This window comes from Halichoerus grypus, chromosome 6, assembly GCF_964656455.1.
Source record: "Halichoerus grypus chromosome 6, mHalGry1.hap1.1, whole genome shotgun sequence".
Taxonomy (NCBI): domain Eukaryota; kingdom Metazoa; phylum Chordata; class Mammalia; order Carnivora; family Phocidae; genus Halichoerus; species Halichoerus grypus.
In genome coordinates, this window is record NC_135717.1 from 99,656,094 (window position 1) to 99,674,650 (window position 18,557).

Consider the following 18,557-nt stretch of genomic DNA (forward strand, 5'->3'; position numbering starts at 1 on the left):
AGATTATTAATTGTTTTAGTACTATTTAATGAATAATTGGTCCTTTCTGTACTGAATGGCTATGTCCATTTATCATCTATCAGCTTTCCATATTAGATTTGAGGATTGTGTCTGTGAATCTCTTTAGTTTCATCATTTTATTTGTCATTCACTGTGCTGATACCACATGTTTAAATTAACAGCATCACAGTGCTCCTTGTGATGAAGAGGGTAGTGTAGCAGCTCACCTCCACCCCTCACCACTCCCATCGTTTTCTTTTTCCAAATGGCCTTGGTGAGACTTAGCCATGTTCTCTTTCATATATATTTTAGAATCGGCTTTTGAGGTCCCAAGAAAAGTACTTTTGATATTTTCATTTGATTTGTACTTGATATACATGAGCAAAGAATCTCTCTCCATTTACCTGATGCTCTACAGTTTAGCCCCAAGGTGTCCAAATGTAGATTTTCTTTCTATTTTTCCTACTGGGGACTTGTTATGTTTCTTGAATCTAAGATTTTTGTGTTTTCACCAATTCTGAAAAAATTTCAGAATATTTTAAATATTTGAAAAAAATGTATTTTTTTTTTTTTTAAATACCGTCTCTTTCTTCAGTCTCTCCATTTCTGAAACTACTGTCAGAGGTATGTTTGGACATCCTTATTTCATCTTCCCTGTTTTTCACCATCTCCGCTGTGTGTCATATCTATCTCTCTGTTCTGTAGTTTGGATTATTTCCTCAGCTCTATCTTCTAGTTCACTGTTCCCCTTTTCAGTTGAGTTGAACCTGTCTATTATATAGAGTTTTTCATTCCAATGTTTTTTTTTTCATTTCTAGAACTTCTATGTTTACTGATGTTTTTTTATTTTTATTTTTTATTTTTATTTTTTTTAAAGATTTTATTTATTTATTTGAGACAGAGAGAATGAGAGAGAGAGCACATGAGAGGGGGGAGGGTCAGAGGGAGAAGCAGGCTCCCTGCCGAGCAGGGAGCCCGATGCGGGACTCGATCCAGGGACTCCAGGATCATGACCTGAGCCGAAGGCAGTCGCTTAACCAACTGAGCCACCCAGGCGCCCCTGATGTTTTCTTTTTTAATATATCCCTAATGTTTTTTAAAATGCCCTGTTTTTTTCTTCATGTTTTCTATTTCTTCTTTCATGGCTTCAGTTATTTTGAGTGTACTTTTTTTATAGGCTCTATTCTTTGGTTCCATTATTTGAAATTCACAAGCTTTAATTCTTAGAGAGTGTGTTAATGCACACATGTGCTGGCCTTTGCTAATGAATTGATTATTTATGTGTTTGCTATAATTAGTTTGTGAGTCATTTTCCAAGAGGCTTTCTTTATATGTAATAATTTGATGTGGCCTATTTGAGGGTGTAACCCTTCCAAATGGTTTGTCTTGCCAGGTGTCCCAGTGATATCATGAGCCTAGAGCCACTTTTTTTTTTTTTTTACTTAACCTATTTATTATGGAAAATTTCAAGCATACCAAAAAAGTAGATCAAATAGTATAATGTACACCTATGTTCCCATCACCCAGCTTCAATAATTATAAACTCATGGTCAATCTTGCTTCATCTGTATGCTCCTATACTCCACATCCACATACCACATATTGGTTTATTTTGAAGTAAATCCCAGATATTATATCATTTCATCCATAAATACATCACCATGTAAGTCAAAAGATGAAGACTAAAAAATAATCAAAATACTAATCATCCCTAACAAGTTAACAATTTCTTAATAGGATCAAATCAGTGTTCAAATATCCATGATTAACTCATGAATATTTCTTCACACTTTGTCAGAATCAGGATCCCAATAAGATCTATACACTGCAATGAGTTTATATATTTCTTATGTTTCCTTTACTCAAAGATTTACCCTTTCCCTCTCCTTTCAAAGTGTGCTCTCTCTCTCTCTCCCTCCCTCGCCTCCACTTACCTTCCTCTTTCTCTCCCCTTCACAATTTTTTTGTTGAAAAAATCAAGGTTTTGTTTTGTTTTTTCAGGACTACTTTCTCAAAACCACCTCCACCCCCCCTCCCATCAGCTAAAACAGAATACTTGTCTTGATGACTTCCAGCGCTAGTGGGTTCATTATTTTCTAGTCATGTAAGGGTGTAGCCATTTGAGGGGCCTAGCTTTATGCCATGGTCTTAGCTCCATCTCTTAGCCAATAGAAGCTCAGAACATTTTAAAGTATTTTATAGCAAGAAGGGTTTCCTAACAGTCCTTACTATTATGCAGAAATAAAACCTGTTGATGTTTTAAAAAATCATCTTTGGATCAACTTGCAGGTTTCTTTACCTCTCTGAGTCACAATTTTCTATAAGGTGGAGTACTATTTTTTACTATAGCATTGTTTCAGGAAATAAATGAGCTTAATATATACGAAGTGGGTAATGCACAAAAGGTACCCTTTCTGGGTAGAGGAGATTCTTGAGCAGGGTTTGAAGAATGAATAATGCTGGATTCAAAGTAGTTGAAGGGGGGGGTACTGTATCAGGAGGATAAAAAAGTAAAAGGACATTTTAGGTGAAAGACACAATTCATGTCCTAAGCTCAATTTTCATCCACAACCAACTTTATTGCTTCACAATTCTGTTGTTTGTGTTCATTCAGTTTTTTGAGGATGTAATTGAAAAAATTCCCAGTAGTTACTATCAAATATGAATCTTAACATAGACACAAAAATCTGTTATAATATTAAAATAAGACCCAAACCAAAAGGATTCTACTTGAATGTCTCCATGATAAGTCATGTGTTAGGATAGTTGTTGGATTTTTCTTCTGTTTTCTGAGTTGATACAATGCTCAGTTGTGGGATTGATTGGTTTAAAATGAGCTATTTGCAATAATCTTTAGGCAAGGTTTTTGGAACTTACGAATTGTAGCAACTTCGTGCTGGCACATCTCTCAAAGATCTCCCTAGCTTTCCAGCCTTACTTTGGCAGGGACATCAAGAAAAGCACACTATATCCATAGGATTTGGGGGATTCAGGCTCCCTTCATCCAGCTGCTGGTCACAGATTCCAACTCCTTTTTAACAGTTCTATCAGGGTAGTTTTCTATTATCTTATAAAACAACAAATGAGATACAAGTGAACATCTGCAAAGCACAATGTGTGCTGAGAAATAAGGCAGTCACTTGACAAGCACATTTCCTTCCCACTCTGTGCTGGTACAACAGATCTGGCTGAACCAGACAGTGATGAAATTACAATGCCACGTTGGCTAAGAAAGTTAAAGTTAAAAATATATGTAATACAAAGAAATATAAAGATATATAATACATGTAAATATATTTTATATATTTCTGGTTATCGGGTAGTTTGAAATCATGATAAAAGCCAACACTTTGAATTAGAAAGGATGTATGCTACCATGGGAAAAGATTTCAGCCTGGTATGTAAGTGCTCATTAATACTCCCTACTCCTTTTTTTTTTTTTTTTTCCCAATAAAGATTTATTTATTTATTTATTTATTTATTTATTTATTTATTTATTTAAGAGAGAGAGAGCACACAGTGGGAGGCGGCAGAGGGAGAGAGAGAATCTCCAGCAGACACCCCACTGAGTGCAGAGCCTGAGGCGGGCTCCAGGCGGGGCTTGACCCCACGACCCCACGACCCTGAGATCATGACCTGAGCCAAAATCAAGAGTCGGACACGACCGACTGAGCCACCCAGGCGCCTCAATACTCCCTGCTTCTTTACCAACTAATCAGAGCTTTGATTTCAACAGAACAGGTGACTCTATCTCATTGTTGATGATTACATGAGCAATGATTTCCTTAGAATTGCCTCATTACTTCTTAGAAATCTTGTGTTGACAGTGTATTTTCCAAAGAAATCTAGATAGAGCCAAGTTCTAGGTGATGATAGGCCTGCTTTGTTTTTCAACTTAATTCATTACCACATTAAATTATTTATTTTGCATACCACATTTGAAAAGTCTGTACATTTACAGTAATTCAGACATGGACCTGTCAGGTATCAGCTCCTCAGTCAAAAGGACAATCATAATAATAAAGGGGAGAAAAAGACTGAGAGGACATTATAGATGGTCTAAACTCAGGTATGACCGAGCAAGTGTCATTTCTCTTTAGACTCTGAAAAGAAATAATTTTCTGTGATAGAATTGCTTATCCAGAATTGCCTTTTCACGGAGAGATTTTGACCCAGATCTCTACCAGCTTCTTTTAAAAATAATCTCCTGGCTTGTCTTTGCAAAACAAATATTACAAATTGTACCCCCAGCCCCCATAGGAGGCTGGGGAAATGTATAGATGAAGATGTGTGCTCTAACCCCAACTCTTCCCAGGCCAAGTGGAATTTAGTTCTTGAATGAAGAGAATTTTTCTGCACCAAAGCTGTCCATTGGCAATTTTTACTCTAAGGAAAAAACAAAAGTAAAAAGACTAAAACAGTGAAGCTCTGGGGTTGTAGATTCCTAAGACAAATGAAAAGGCTCTGAATCTCTTCCTGATAATTTCATAAGCCAAATAAAACTCTCTTTAGCAAAAGTTGCTAGACATAAGAGGTTGTTGCTAGCTATAGTTTTGTTTATAGTGGAAAAGAAGCTACTACTTTGCTTTACAGTTTTTTTTTTTTTTCCAAATTTGTAATGAATGATCTGGGCTTTAATGCCTGTACATTAATATTCGTAGTGTTTAGAGACAGCTACACTTTTTTTTTTTTAAAGATTTTATTTATTTATTTGAGAGAGAGAATGAGAGCGAGCACATGAGAGGGGGAGGGTCAGAGGGAGAAGCAGGCTCCCTGCCGAGCAGGGAGCCCGATGCGGGACTCGATCCAGGGACTCCAGGATCATGACCTGAGCCGAAGGCAGTAGCTTAACCAACTGAGCCACCCAGGCGCCCGAGACAGCTACACTTTTGTCTTGCATCTTGACGTTCAATTCTGTCATAAGCTCTCCTGTTGATTTTGAATCTTTATATTTATATGCCTATCGCTTTTGGAATTTCCCATTAATATCCGTGTACTATGTTTGGCTAAAACAGTTCTACTTAAAAAAAAAAAAAGTAATATTAATCTTGGATCTGCTTAGGACAGAAAATATTTTTAGCTGAACAGCATTTTTTTTTTCCGGAAATTAAATACTTGTCTTTGTAAAACCATAATAGTGTCATCAGAGAAACATATACAACTCGCATGGTTACCAAGGTTGACATTTCCTGGGTATTAGAGGATAAATAGGTTTGAAGCAAAAAGGAAAAGAAGCAGAAAAAGAATTGTATAACTCTTAGGTGTTTGCAAACTATTTATGTCAACAATACTGGGAAGATTTTTGAGAAGTGGGCCCTTGCTATGAAAGCAAAAGTAGCCCAAGTCACAAAATGAATGGATTCATTTATTCGTTTGACATATGTGCTGGGTCCTGTATGACATCCTTTACACATACTGTCTCCTGTGGGCCTTAGAGCCATTCTCAAAGTAGGCATTGTTGGTCATCTCACAGATGATGGAACTGAGGCTTGAAGAGGTTAACTTGTCCCAGACAAAAAGCTAGAATGTGGTGGAGGTGGGTTTTGAACCCAAGTCTGTCAGATCCAGAGCTAAGATATGTTGCCTCCATCTCTATCTTTAGGCATGTGACCCACTTTGCTGTAAAACTTTATATAGTTACCCTCTGTTGCCCCTTTTCTGGGGGCATGTGTATGTTATCTTTAATGGAGCCTGTTAGATCTTAGGTAACTTACAGTGCGTACGTGTTGTTGAATAACAGAAAGAACGAGGCTCTCATAAGAAACAACTGTGAGTCCACCATCTTTTTAAAGGTGTGGTGGGCATTACCAGCTCAGTGTTTAAGGGAGGAACATAGCACCTTGAGGATTTATTGTTTGTATCTTGCTAATTACTATATGTCATGTTTGTGGGAAAAAGAAGCAATGATGTAAAGTCCTGTGTCCTCCATGGCTCTTCCCAACAACCAACATGTATCTATGTCAACCAATTTGTTTATGGTCTGCCTGTCCACTTTATTTTTTTATTTTTATTTTTTTAAGATTTTATTCATTTATTTGACAGAGAGAGAGAGACAGCTGGAGAGGGAACACAAGCAGGGGGAGTGGGAGAGGGAGAATTAGGCTTCCCGCGGAGCAGGGAGCCCGATGTGGGGCTGGATCCCAGGACCCTGGGATCATGACCTGAGCCGAAGACAGACGCTTAACGACTGAGCCATCCAGGCGCCCCAGCCTGTCCACTTTAAAACATTGGCTCTATCAAGGCAGTCATTTTTGTCTCTTCTCTTTACTGAGGTATCTCCAGACCCTCAAAGAGTACCTGGCATGTGGTAGGTACAAAATGAATATTTGTTGAAGGGACAGAATGAGCTTATTTCTAAGATGGGTTAGAGGACTACATTTATATGTATTAATCATTTCAGCTCAAATTTAAGCGTAAGTTATACTGGCACAGTTTGAGGTCATATGAGATGGGAAAAAAAAAAATAAAACCTACTACAATTGCAGGCGCGTTATTTATGATCCTTAACACAAATTATAAAGAATTATTTTCTGTTACACATGAAGAGGTGGAGTCTTAAAGACTACATCACCTTCCCCAAGCCTGGCCAGTCATTTGCATCTGAAAGACTGTTTTGCACACGGTGCCTCAGGAATGGTGTTTGGTGCCTTTCAGCCCACAGGAGAGGAGCAGATGCTGAAATGTTCTCCACATTTCTGCAGTTCCCATTTCACTCCCAGTGCTGTCCAGATTCCTCCATGGGGGCGGCCAAGCTGTGTGATGGTTGAGAGCCAGGCTCTGGACTCTTGGTGCAGCCCTCAGCTCTGTATTTGCTCTGTGACTTTGAGCATAAAACCCTTCTGAGGCTTAGTTTCCTCATCTATGAAATGGGGCTAATAACAGTGACTACTTCATAGGATTTTCATGAAGACCCAATGGGATAATTTACCTAGAGTGCTTAATTGTAATGTCTGGCACATAAAAGTGCTGAAAGTTGGCCTTAAGATGTCTAAACATCTAGACTTGATAATTAGTTTTTCTTGTGTAAATATAAAGATCATGGCAAATATCCACTGGTATCCACTAATACAAAGTAGACTGCATGGTATTTGTAACCAAGACAGTACACGTGTTATCAATTTTATTTAATTAATTAATTTATTTTTTGGTAATACATTTGTGAGCCCTTAAATATGCTCTAAATTTGGTCTACTCTAATAAACGTATAAGTGACTTGCAATAATAATTATTATTATAATTACTACCAGTTATTTCTTAGGCATTATTGTAGGCACCTCATTTACCTTATCTTTACTCTTTGAATTAACCACCAAAAGAAGGCATTATTGTCTCTATTTTATAGATGGGGAAACTGAGGCTAAGAAGAATTAAATAACTTTGTCCAAGATCATTTAGGAGAAAAATAATAGAGTCAAGCATCAACCCTAGCCTACAGTTTCCCCCCGTGTGGCATTTAATTATACTTATAGTTTCCTACTTGATTTTAACAAAACTAAATAACAGTTACCATTGTTGAACAAACTGTTAATTAATGTTTCATGCTTTTGAGAGTTATTTTCACCTTTCTTACTGCATCTGATTAGGAGGAGTATTTTTGAGTCCTTTTATCGTGCTTTACCCAAAACTGTAATTTAAATAATAACTAATAATAATAACTATGGGGCGGGAATAACCTCATAATTCTACCATACTTAAGTCCCATTTAACACCAAAAACTTTATTGTCTTTAAAAAATAATACACAGGGGCGCCTTGGTGGCTCAGATGGTTAAGCGTCTGCCTTCGGCTCAGGTCATGATCCCAGGGTCCTGGGATCGAGCCCCGCATTGGGCTCCTGGCTCAGCGGGGAGCCTGCTTCTCCCTCTCCCTCTGCCTCTCCCCCTGCTCATGCTCTCTCTCTCTCTCTGTATCTCTGTGTCTCAAATGAATAAATAAAAAAACTTATTAAAAAAATAAAAAATACACAGGAGGAAAAAAAAAAAACACAATTGATTCAATGTCCCTTACACTTAGGAAGGATGAGGGGTTTTGATGAGTGAATAGTAAGGAAGGATTTGTATGAGCTGCTGTTGACTCCTCATATTCCCTCTTGGTCATTACCCACAGCAATTAATTTTCCTATGCCTCAGTTCTTCAGCAAAGTAGGGATTAAACTGTGAATTTCCAAAGGGCAAAGAGGGTATCTTATTCTTCTTTCTAGTCCCAGTATCTACCTCAATAAAGGTTGTTGAGCTAAACTCAGTGGGAAGTAATACTGATATCAGGGTGACCGTTAATAGCAAGATCTGAAAGATTGCATTGTACCAGTTCTTACTCCATTTCCACAAATTAGGAGATGAATATTAGGATTTGTCTCTGGGTCTTTCCCTTGCATCTTTATATTTGATTCTGCAGGCTGGTTTCAGGGATTCCAAAGAACTAGGAAAGAGTAATGTGCCAAACTTTCCTCTTTTGTTGCAAACTAATCTCACTTGGTTACCAGATGCTTCTGTAAGAGCAGGGACTCAAAGGAGGCAGAGAATGGGGTAGAGGTGCCAGGATGTGCTCCAGGCTTGAGAGAGCAGACTGTGCACATCTCTTCCCAACACCGAGTTCAGTGACTTCACGTTGATAGCAATGAAGGATTTTTCCCTCCAGTTTTAAGGGTTCCTACAGTAGGAAAGACTAAATTTCTTTATGAGGAAATTATTGTTATTATATATCATTATTAGTTATAATAAACAAGTCTTTTATAGGAAACTCCGCTTGTCAGTGTATCACTCCAGATCCCAATCTTTCAGATAAACCCCATACCAGGTGTCAACATGTAGAAGACTATGTTTTTAGCTTAGACTAGTGGTTCTCAAAGTGTTGTTTTAGGACTAGCAATGTTACCCAGTAATTTGTTAAAAATGCAAATTTTTGGTCTCCACCCCAGACCAATTGGATCAGAAATTCTGGGGATGGGGCCAGTTTTTACCAAGTCCTTCTGAACCACTGGCTTCGACTTTGTCTTACCATAAGGCCGTGGCAATGAGAATCTGGTAAAAATGCTTAAGTGATGCTAAAATATTCTCTCCCGTCCTTCTGAAATCTCGATCCAATAAACATTCCTTAGTAGATCCTCATGAAATGTTCTTTTATATATTATTTAAATCTCTGATACACTATGTGTTAATCAACAATTCTCCCAAGTGAGACTGCATTCGGGTCGACAGATCGCCATGTTGATCATTTGTTGAAAAAGATTTGTAATAGTCTCCCTTAAATCCTATTTAATAGATGAAAATCCAGACATTCTCTTAAGAAACATCCAGAGGAAGACTTACAGTTCTGCTACATCTCTCGTTGATCAATTCTCTGTTCAAACAGGAGAAGAGAGTTCATCTTGTTACTATATTGACTGAATATAAAGGTGAAAGTTGATTAACTTACAGAAATAGAGTCACGTTTCAGGTACACAGATGAAAGGGCTGGGGTGGAAGGAGGAGAGAGACTTTGAAAGGCATTTGACAGGGGAAGGTTGTATCCCCCAGGTACCCCTGTCAAGCAGCTCTGTCGACAACAAAAAGAAGAAAACAAATAAATTGGAGGTTGTGTGAATGTCGCAAGACCAGAATATAAATCCGGACGACATGGAGAGAAGTAAATATCAGTAATTCACATTTTCACAAAATGTTTTACGCTGGTATCTTCTAGCTATGCCAGAATAAAAAGGAAAAAAATAATATGTAGGTAAATCTCCCAGACACTGGTCCGGCATTCACCTTTTATGCATAATGCCAGCCCTTAAAAAGCCTCACTGCAGGCACAATAGGCCTACTGATGAAAACAAAGACAATGTGTGACAAGACTCAAGACTCCTACATCTAGAAATGGATCTAACACTCAGGGAACATTTCAGCCCTGTCTAACTTTCTAACTCACAAGAAAGAGTGAAGCCTTCACTCTGAGCAGATAAAGAATATCTTTAGACAGAAAATGGAATGTAGGACTTGGGTTTTCTTTTGATGCTAAACAAACTGTAGAAACATGCATCTAAAAATTGATTGAAGATGATAGTAGTCATCTTTTTTCCCATTAAAAAGAAAATCATTCCAAGCTTCTGTTATCTGTCTGTACATGGACTAAATCTTCCCAGGCTCTTAAGCCCACATGTCCTTTACCCCAGTGCCACCCGTTCTTGTTTGGCTTTGTGCTCAGTGATGCCACCTGTTCACCCCAGGCCTGGGTGTCTGGTCCAACGACGGCCTTCTTGAAAACCTTACATAACTGTTTTTTTGTGTTTTTTTTTCCTGTTCCATGGGCCTCACCTCACCAAATCTAATGGAAGCTCTGGCCCAGAATCCAGGAATGTTGTTCCAGATAGACCTGGCGGGTCTCACTGCTCATTAACATGAGCTCCTCCTCCCTGCCTGGGAAGTCAGAACACCCTGTCTTCCTGGGGCATCCGTGGCCTGCCAGCTCAGGAAACGAGACCCTTCGTCTGGCGTGAGAAATCTGGATTCCTCCCCATGGCCATAAAACGTTCAGTTTTAAGTTTCAATAAATACTACTCTTCTAAAAGGTGCTAAACACCAATAAACTGTCTGATAAAGAAGTATTGTACATGTGGATCTGTAGGTGAGAAAAAGAAGTTCACCCCTCCTGGAGCCTCCCAAGCCCTAGCAGAAGGCTAAGAAATGAAAGTGTGTTGAATGTATTCAGGCTTTATAGCAAAGACCCTCTACAAGGACCTAAAAGTGAAATCCCAAAATCCAAAAGGACAGTTTCATAATATTTAGACATGTTATGATGTACCACCAAAATTATAAGTATGTTTGAGATGCCTTCCATTCAAAAGAGTCAAAAGTTTTTCATAACTGGGCAACTTCCTTGGCTCTTTTCTGTTTTCACTAGACTCTCTGGATGATCTAGCATTTCTGATGGTTTCAATGACTTCATGTATGTTGATGGCTAACAAGTGCTTCTCTCAGCTCAGACCTTCTTCCTGAGCTCTAGGGCCATGTGGCTGAGCTTTGAATCCCTGTGGGCAGCATCCCTTTCCACTCCCATTCTGCTCTTCCTCTTGTGTCTCCCTAAATGTCAGCACCGTCCACCTGGCAGCTCAAGTCAGGTCGCTGAGCACCTTCCTGGCCCCTCCCGCCCCTGCAGGCTTCACCTCTGGTGGTTTTCAGAGCCTAAGGATTCTGTTTCCCTCCTGTCGCTTCAACACACCCACTCTCTCTCCCCACTGCTAGCTGAGCTCAGGCACTCACCATTTCTCCACAGATGCACCAGGGCCTCTCAGCTGGTCTTCCTTTTCCAATCCATTCTTCACGGCCAGAAGGACCATTCTAAAAGGCCATGTAGATTGTACCATTCCACTGCGCTGAATGCCCCAGATGGAAACAAAAGTCATTTGTGACCTACCTCCTGTCCATCTCTATAAACACATCTTTCACTGTTTCTTCTCTAATCTTCTGCATTGGGGCTATGGGAGTCCTCGAATGTTTACTCTGCATCTCTCCATGCTTTTGTACCTACTAGTACTTTCTCTATTCTTCCTCACATTCCTCTCCTAACTAATTTCTGCTTATCCTTCAAAGTCCATCTCCCTTCAGGAAGTGTCCCCAAGTTGCCTTTGGGTTGATCACCGCTCCTGGGTATGATGGCAGACGAGGTCTTAGTACTTACATGGTATTCTAACTTCATTGTCCTCTCTTTCCCCACTGCACTGGGAGAGAGCTCTTGGAAGGCTGAGGCTCTGTCTTTTCACCTCTCAATTCCCAGAGCCATGCACAAGGTCTGGCTAGTGTATGTTCTCAAAACAGTTCTGTCAGTTGACTAAGAGAAATGCCCTAGAATGAGGTCATATGTTCCTGTGCACCTTCTTTCTGGAAACTGGCCTAAATTAAGGCTACAAAGAAGTAGATACTACTAAAGTGGGAAAATTTGTTCAAGCAAGGCACAGAGTCAGATTTTAAGATGTGGGTCATTTAGGCTTGATTATGGGAATGTGTCTCTCATGAAGACAAAGAGGACAGTCTTGGCAGGTGCCCACTTCACAACAGCCTCTAGAGACAAAGACAGTTTTATGGGAGAGAGCTGGACCCTGGGTACTTGCAGACAGATTTGAACAGGGGTGTACAGGCATGTGCTTAGGGATTTAACGATCCACATAAAAGCAAGATGGAGAAGCCTCCATCTGTTTTGTTGCCAATAAGCAAAAAAAAAAGGTCTTTCTTCCATTGTTTCAGTTCTGTAAATTTGTAATGTGAGAATACATAGTAAGCCCCTACAGTCCTGATCAAACTTATACCTCAATTAGATAATTTTTAAAAATGAATTTTGAGAAAGAAATCCATCCCTGACCTGGGAATGTCAGCCATGTTGTGGGCTCTACACGTAACTTCAAGATCATTACTTCTGCATCTGCCAGTGCTTTGCCAAAAAGCTGCCTCCCTGGGTCCTACCTACTTTGTTTTCCACCCAGCTCTCTCCAACCTGTGCCATGCTCATGTATTTTAATGCTGCATCTCTCCCCTGGGAATGTTACTATTAAGTTATCAGCCAGTCCTAATGATGGAAAAGCCTGTACTAAAAGCAGGCTTGGCTTTTGGCTTCACGGCCCAGTAGAAACCTGAACAACTCTCGACTTGGGAACCTATGAGGGCAGAAGCAACTTATTGATTATGTCCAGGGGAGAATAGGATAGAAGCATTACCTTAAAATGCTATGTTGGCATTGTAAGTAAACAGCTCTCCCACCCTGTGGTGTAAAGCTAGCCCTAGGGGTGGAAATGATCACCAAACCAGTCATTTAATGACTTGCCAGGTGATACTCAGCCACCCTTCCAACATCTGTCTCTAGGAAACTTGGGCTTATTAGAAAATGCAATTCTGTTGCTTTTGGTTTCTATCCTAAAGTAGAACTTAGCAACATTTTAACCTTTCCAAAATTAAGTGTGAATAAATACATTTTGATTAGAAACTAAATCACAGTGCACTAAAAAAAAAAAAAAAATCTGGTTTGACAAAGCAGTTTAGTATCTTTTCTCTCAAAGTTGTCATTCCTCCTCCTCCCAGCCCCCTTCTTCCCTTTGTGGACACTCAAACACGGGGGGATCACCTCCTTTCTCTCCCTGGCCAGTGTCCTCCTGTCAGTCATGCCGAAGCCGCAATGTGCAGATTCTGCTGGACTATACCTTTCCTCTCTGCCTCTTTCTCTGACTTGGCATGCATCATCTCAGCTCTGGCCCCCCTGATATAGTAATTTTGCTTAGATTAGTAAAATGATATCCCGGCGTTCTCACCGCCAACCTACCCAACACCACTGCTCATCTTCCTGAAACATGTCTTGAATCATGTCATTTGGTCAAAAAATTTCAAGGGAGTCCCATTACTTCCTAAATCAATCCTATATCCCTAGATTTTTAACTGACTGTTCTGTTCTATATTTTGTTATTTCAACTACAGGTATATATTTGCTACTCTCCCCGCCACCAGCCTACCTCTGTGCAATTGCTTGTGCTGTTCACCCCAACTACCTCTTTTGAGTGCTGGTTTCATTATTTACTAGCTTTGTGCTTCTGTTTCCTCATTTATAATATGAGGATCATAACAGCACCTACTTCCTAGGGTTTTGTGATGATTGCACGAGGAAATCCATACAAAGCCCTTAGAAGATCGCCAGCACAAAGTCAGTCGTCGGTAAACGTTCACAATCATTATCATTATTATCATCATCCCTTTCAAGGACCATTTCAAATCTGCCTCTTTAGTGAAGTCTTTTTAAATTGCCCAACTCAATGTTATTTTTTCCCCTTTTTGTACTTCTCTGAATAGCATTCAATATATAATGCCCTGTCTTAGAATAGTACGGGCACTTATCTTGGCCTCGACTGGACTCTACACTTGCTGAGGTTGAGGAAATTTTATTCATCATTTTGTATTCTAAAGGACCTCATACAGCACCTGGCACATCAAAAGGACTTAATAAATACTGGCTCAATTGAAAGAAATTGATTTTACTATTTTAAAAACTCTGTTCCTCAAGCCAAGAAAGAAATAACACATACAGATAAGTAAATGAAATGAGCGCCTCGATAACAAGGCTTTTACTGGTGAAAGACGCTGAGATTGATGTCATTAGGATGCACGACTGGCCTTGATAACACCCTTTTCATCCATGTCCTTCCTTGCAGGTCTGCTTAGTGGCCTATCTTGGTTTGTTTATGCTTTGTGTCTCATATCAAGTTGACGAACGGACATGTATCCAGTTTGCTATGAAAGTAAGTTGTCATTTTTCTTTCTCTTTTATCATCACATAGAAAAAAAAAACCCACAAGTACAAAATAAAAGAATGCTTTTTAAGGGGTTGCATATCAGATTATTCTAGAAATTGCATTTTTACGCAGGCCAAAAAAATGTTTTAGGAGGGCATTCATCCAGACCCCAAAGGTAATGCTGATTTTTTTTAAAGTCTGAATTTCCATGCACTAGGTTGGCACAGAGCATATGAAATCTGTCCTTCAGTGTCCTTACAAGGAATATTGAAAATTCATCAGTTCAACAAAACACTTGGCCAGGGAAAAGGTGTCTCTGTTAGTGTCCACTTCCATATCTTGGGGGGTTTTAGAATATTTTAATAAGGAGGCGGTCTAAGTGTATTTCCTCCTGTAGGTGGGATCACTGAGACAGAAAAAGTACATTGGGTGCATCCAGATGATCTGTGCCAAGAGTCTGAGGGTAAAGGGGGGGAGGGAAGGGATATGCATGGTTTAACAAGTGTGTGTGTCTTTCCCATGCATGTATCTTTTTTTCCTCCATTAAAGATGGTGCATTTGGTTGGAACCATTTCAAGTACACAGCATTTTCACTGCACAGTAGAATCTGCTCCAGAGGGAAACAGACACACCCTTTTAGAGTTTAGGGAGATAAACACCCAACTCAGCAATCAGAGCTAGTAGAAATCAAATTCCTACATTTTCTTTCAACTACTTGTAGCCCAGAACAAAACGTTTTCTGTAATGTTAGTTTATTGAGGGTTTTTTTTTTTTTTGGTCCATTCACACTGTTTACTTTTCTTTTGTAACAAAACACATAACAACTGGATACTTTGTTCAAACAAGAAAGCATAGTGCATAAGAGTAAGTCAGCTCTTATTTAGAAATTAGGAAGTTGCAGAAAAGATATTTTGTATTCTAGTATAATTGAAGCAGTTGACATAAAACAGCAAAATGCTTATATGTATGATATTTCAATCAGGTTGTAAAAGAGTAATTAATGGAATAAAAATGTTCACATTATTATCAAAAGCTGGGTACACAAAATATATGGTGTGATCCTACAGAAATAAAAAAAATAGCTCTCTGCATAGAAAAAAATATTTATCTGTGAGTGGTGGGAAGACAACTGCAGTTTGTAGTCTTTTTCTCTAATTTTGAAATGTTCTCCAATAGATATAACTTTTCTAATTAAAAAAATAAGGGATTCTATTTTAAAAAATTGATATAATTTCATGGATATGCCTGCATTTGGAATTTTTACTTTTTCTGAGGGTGTTCCTTAAAAGAAGGCCAGATAGAGCAGGCATCAGTCCATGTTTACTTTTTTTGTAGAGGTCTGACTAAACACAGCAAGGCTAGTGATGACTTAAAAAAAAAAAAAAAAAGCCAGAAAGCCTAGTAAGAAATGCCCTGTTAAATTACAGGAACCTCTTTCACTAGGGTAAGAAAGTGCTCTCTGCTAGGTTCATCAGCTTATGTGAAATGCCCCCATTTCCCCTCCAGATGACCCAGCAGAAGCACCAGCATCAGCTTCACAGAGACCCCCAAAGCCATCTCAACACCTGCACTTAAAATAAGGAGCAAGGACAAAAATAAAATAAAATTTAAAAAGTCAGTGCCAATGTCAGCCAGGTTGAGAATTCCCCACTAGGAAGATCTCATTAGCTACCTCCCCCCCCCCACCTGTGACAGACACTGACAAATACGGAGGCACTTTTCTCCTCTCCTGAATGTGACCTTTAGTGGTGCTTGCTGTCAGCTCTCTAAGGCGCCCGCTATATTATCTTCAGGTCTAAAATGAGCTTCAGTCAGTCTCCAGGGTTTCCAAAGGCACAAGTTACAGCCGACTTTCCTTGTGCCTCCACACCATTTGGGGGGCGGGGGGAGGGAAGGCACGAAATGCATCTTCCTAAGATGTTTCTCACTAGCGTAACCGCAGTTGAGTGCCTGCGTATTGATACCCAGGCCTAAGCTTTGTTGGAGATTTTTTTTCCCGCTCCTGTTGTAGACCCAGACGGCCAGGGCAGTCACTCCGGGGGGGTCACCGCGGCTGTCTGCAGCCTGAGCACGCACGCGCGCGCGCCCCTCTCCCTTCTTCTTAGAGACAATGGCCATGGGACTTGGCTTTCCCCCTCAGGCGACTTCAGTCCTCCCTGGCCGCGCTCGGGCGGGCCCTGGGACGCCACCGGCGCGTTCCTCCTCCCCCCCCCGGCCCTGCCCGCGCGGCCTGGGCGGGCCCCTTGGGCCCGGGATTGGGCCTCCTGCCTTTCCTCGTGGCCCTGTCTTCTCGGGGCTCACCTGGCTGATTTTCAGAAACGTGTCCGGTTCATGTGCTTGGCAGCACTCCCGGGCGCGTTCCCCGCGAGGGCATTTAAGGCGCGGTCGCCTGCGCCCACGGACACGAGGCCCCCGGGCTGCCGCTGCTGCTGCAGGGGCCTCCCCGCGCCTGCCACCGGGGAAGGTAATTAAATCGAAGCCGAACCGCCCTCCTCCCCAAGCCGCCGAGCGTTGAGGCTGCAGCCGGGTACCAATTAGAGGCCGCGAGCGAGCGGAGCCCGCCCGGGCGCCGCTGTTACATAAGCGCGGGGGGCCTCGGCGCCCCCCCTGCCCGCCCGCCCGCGGCCGAGCGCCCGGCGCGCGGGCTGACGCGGGCAAGACAGATGCGTCCCGGGCCCCGCTTCCATCAAGATATATTTGCTCGCATTCCCAAGGTCATCGTAAACACTTTCATTGATAGTTTATTCGTGCCGTGTAGGTAAAACAAGCCACTCGACTTTAAATTACAGATTCTCACCCAGAAGCTTGTTGCTGTCAGATGAATTAAAAGCCGTGAAGGAAAAATGCTACAGCGCTGCCGAAGTAGCCCACAGGCTTGGGGGGGAGCGGGGATCGAATATGTATTTATGTCTTAAAATGGATAAGAAATTTGATTCTGTGGCTCACACCCGTTTACTCGGCCTGATGTTTTCACGGGGTGGGAGATGCAGAATCACAGTGTGTGAGATACGCCCCCATGAAAATGCATTCATATTCAAAGGGGCAGAGGGGCACGGCTTTTGTTTGTGCGCTCGCTGGCTTCTAGCATCTTTAAGATGCTCAATTAAGATTGAGCAAGCCCAGTGTTTGTGTAAATGTTTACATCCTTTCTACAAGCCAAGTATGTGCTGTTACTCCCATGTGACAGAGAATAAGACAAAGCCAGTAGAGTTGATATCCTAAGAGTCTTGAGAATTGGCAGCTCTTTCCATCTCTAGTAATTTGCTTATTGATTTCACAAATACTTAAGTAGTGCTACTATGTACTAGACACAGCTCTAAGCCCTTTACCGATATCAACTCTTTTGATGCTTATAATAATCCTATGACCATAGGCGCTATTATGATCATCATTCCAAGCTTAAAGGCGAAGAAATACAGGTACACACGGGATTGATTAGTTTGCCCTAGGTCCGTAGCTAAGAAGGGAAGAATCAGGATTCCACTGCGGACAGTCTGGCTCCCCAGTTTATGCCCCTAACCATCAATCTGCTGTACACTTGTTAAATGTCTCAGGCAAATCTGTTCATATCTAAGCCAAAAGGTGATCTTTTAAAAATAGGCAAAATTCTCATTTCAGCAAATGGATTTCTGTGATTATGAGAGAATAATATTTTTTGCAACCATTCGAGTTATTTGCAGACTGAGAATGAGGGATTATTTTCATTGCTTCAAGATATTGTCCCAATGAATGTTAAAGAAATCTGCTAAGGATGTATGTGTGTGTTGGAGGTAGGAGTGTTATTGCAAGACCTCCTCAGTTCCATCCATTGATGGCAATAAAATGTGCAGACAAAACTCCAATTGGGGGCATTCTACTAAGCAGATGACTCTCGGGTGGGAAATTATCCCTTTAATTTGGGCCTTCCCTGCTGGTAAAGGCACCAATGTATCCACATCCCCAAAGCAAATAGTTCCCAGTTCCATGCTGCCTGCACTGGAAACACAGCTCTGATGGGCACACTTTAACCTGGCTCTTAGTGTCAGGAGTTTGAAGTCGATCGTCAGGCCCAAAGATTTCAGAACCACCCAGAATATTTCAAATGTTCTGCCCCAATGTTCCCACAAAAATAAACTCATACTCTTTAGCCTGAGCACTATAGTGTTTGCAGAAAATACGGCCACTGAAAATTTAGGGAGGGGATATATTCAATATAACACATTGAATCTTTCCTTTTTAAATTTTTAACGGTGCCCATTTGGATTTATCTGCTTCCCTTCCTCCAAGGGAGACTAAATGTGTTAAATAGAAGTTCTCCTTGTTGTGTCCCTGAG

The 18,557-nt window shown here is 40.8% G+C and overlaps 1 protein-coding gene and 1 long non-coding RNA gene across 8 annotated transcripts in view; one reads left to right on the plus strand and one right to left on the minus strand.

The window, feature by feature from the left end:
* SSPN (sarcospan) overlaps positions 1 to 18,557 on the plus strand; it is a 256,373-nt gene that overhangs the window by 88,397 nt on the left and 149,419 nt on the right. For all 4 annotated transcript variants that reach the window (XM_036080191.2, XM_078075796.1, XM_078075795.1 and 1 more), the window contains one exon: positions 14,164 to 14,250. In XM_036080191.2, the coding sequence (XP_035936084.1) occupies positions 14,194 to 14,250 (57 nt within the window). In that variant the 5' untranslated portion in view covers positions 14,164 to 14,193. The remainder of the gene's footprint in view (positions 1 to 14,163; positions 14,251 to 18,557) is intronic.
* On the minus strand, positions 442 to 16,708 carry LOC118528070 (uncharacterized). 4 transcript variants are annotated; one of them, XR_013449122.1, is made up of 4 exons: positions 16,546 to 16,708; positions 9,414 to 9,533; positions 8,479 to 8,648; positions 442 to 4,386 (listed from the first exon to the last, which is right to left on the minus strand). It is a non-coding gene; the product is annotated as an uncharacterized LOC118528070 (long non-coding RNA). The 4 variants fall into 4 exon arrangements; XR_013449121.1 differs by having other exon boundaries at positions 8,471 to 8,648; XR_013449119.1 differs by lacking the exon at positions 442 to 4,386 and having other exon boundaries at positions 8,288 to 8,648.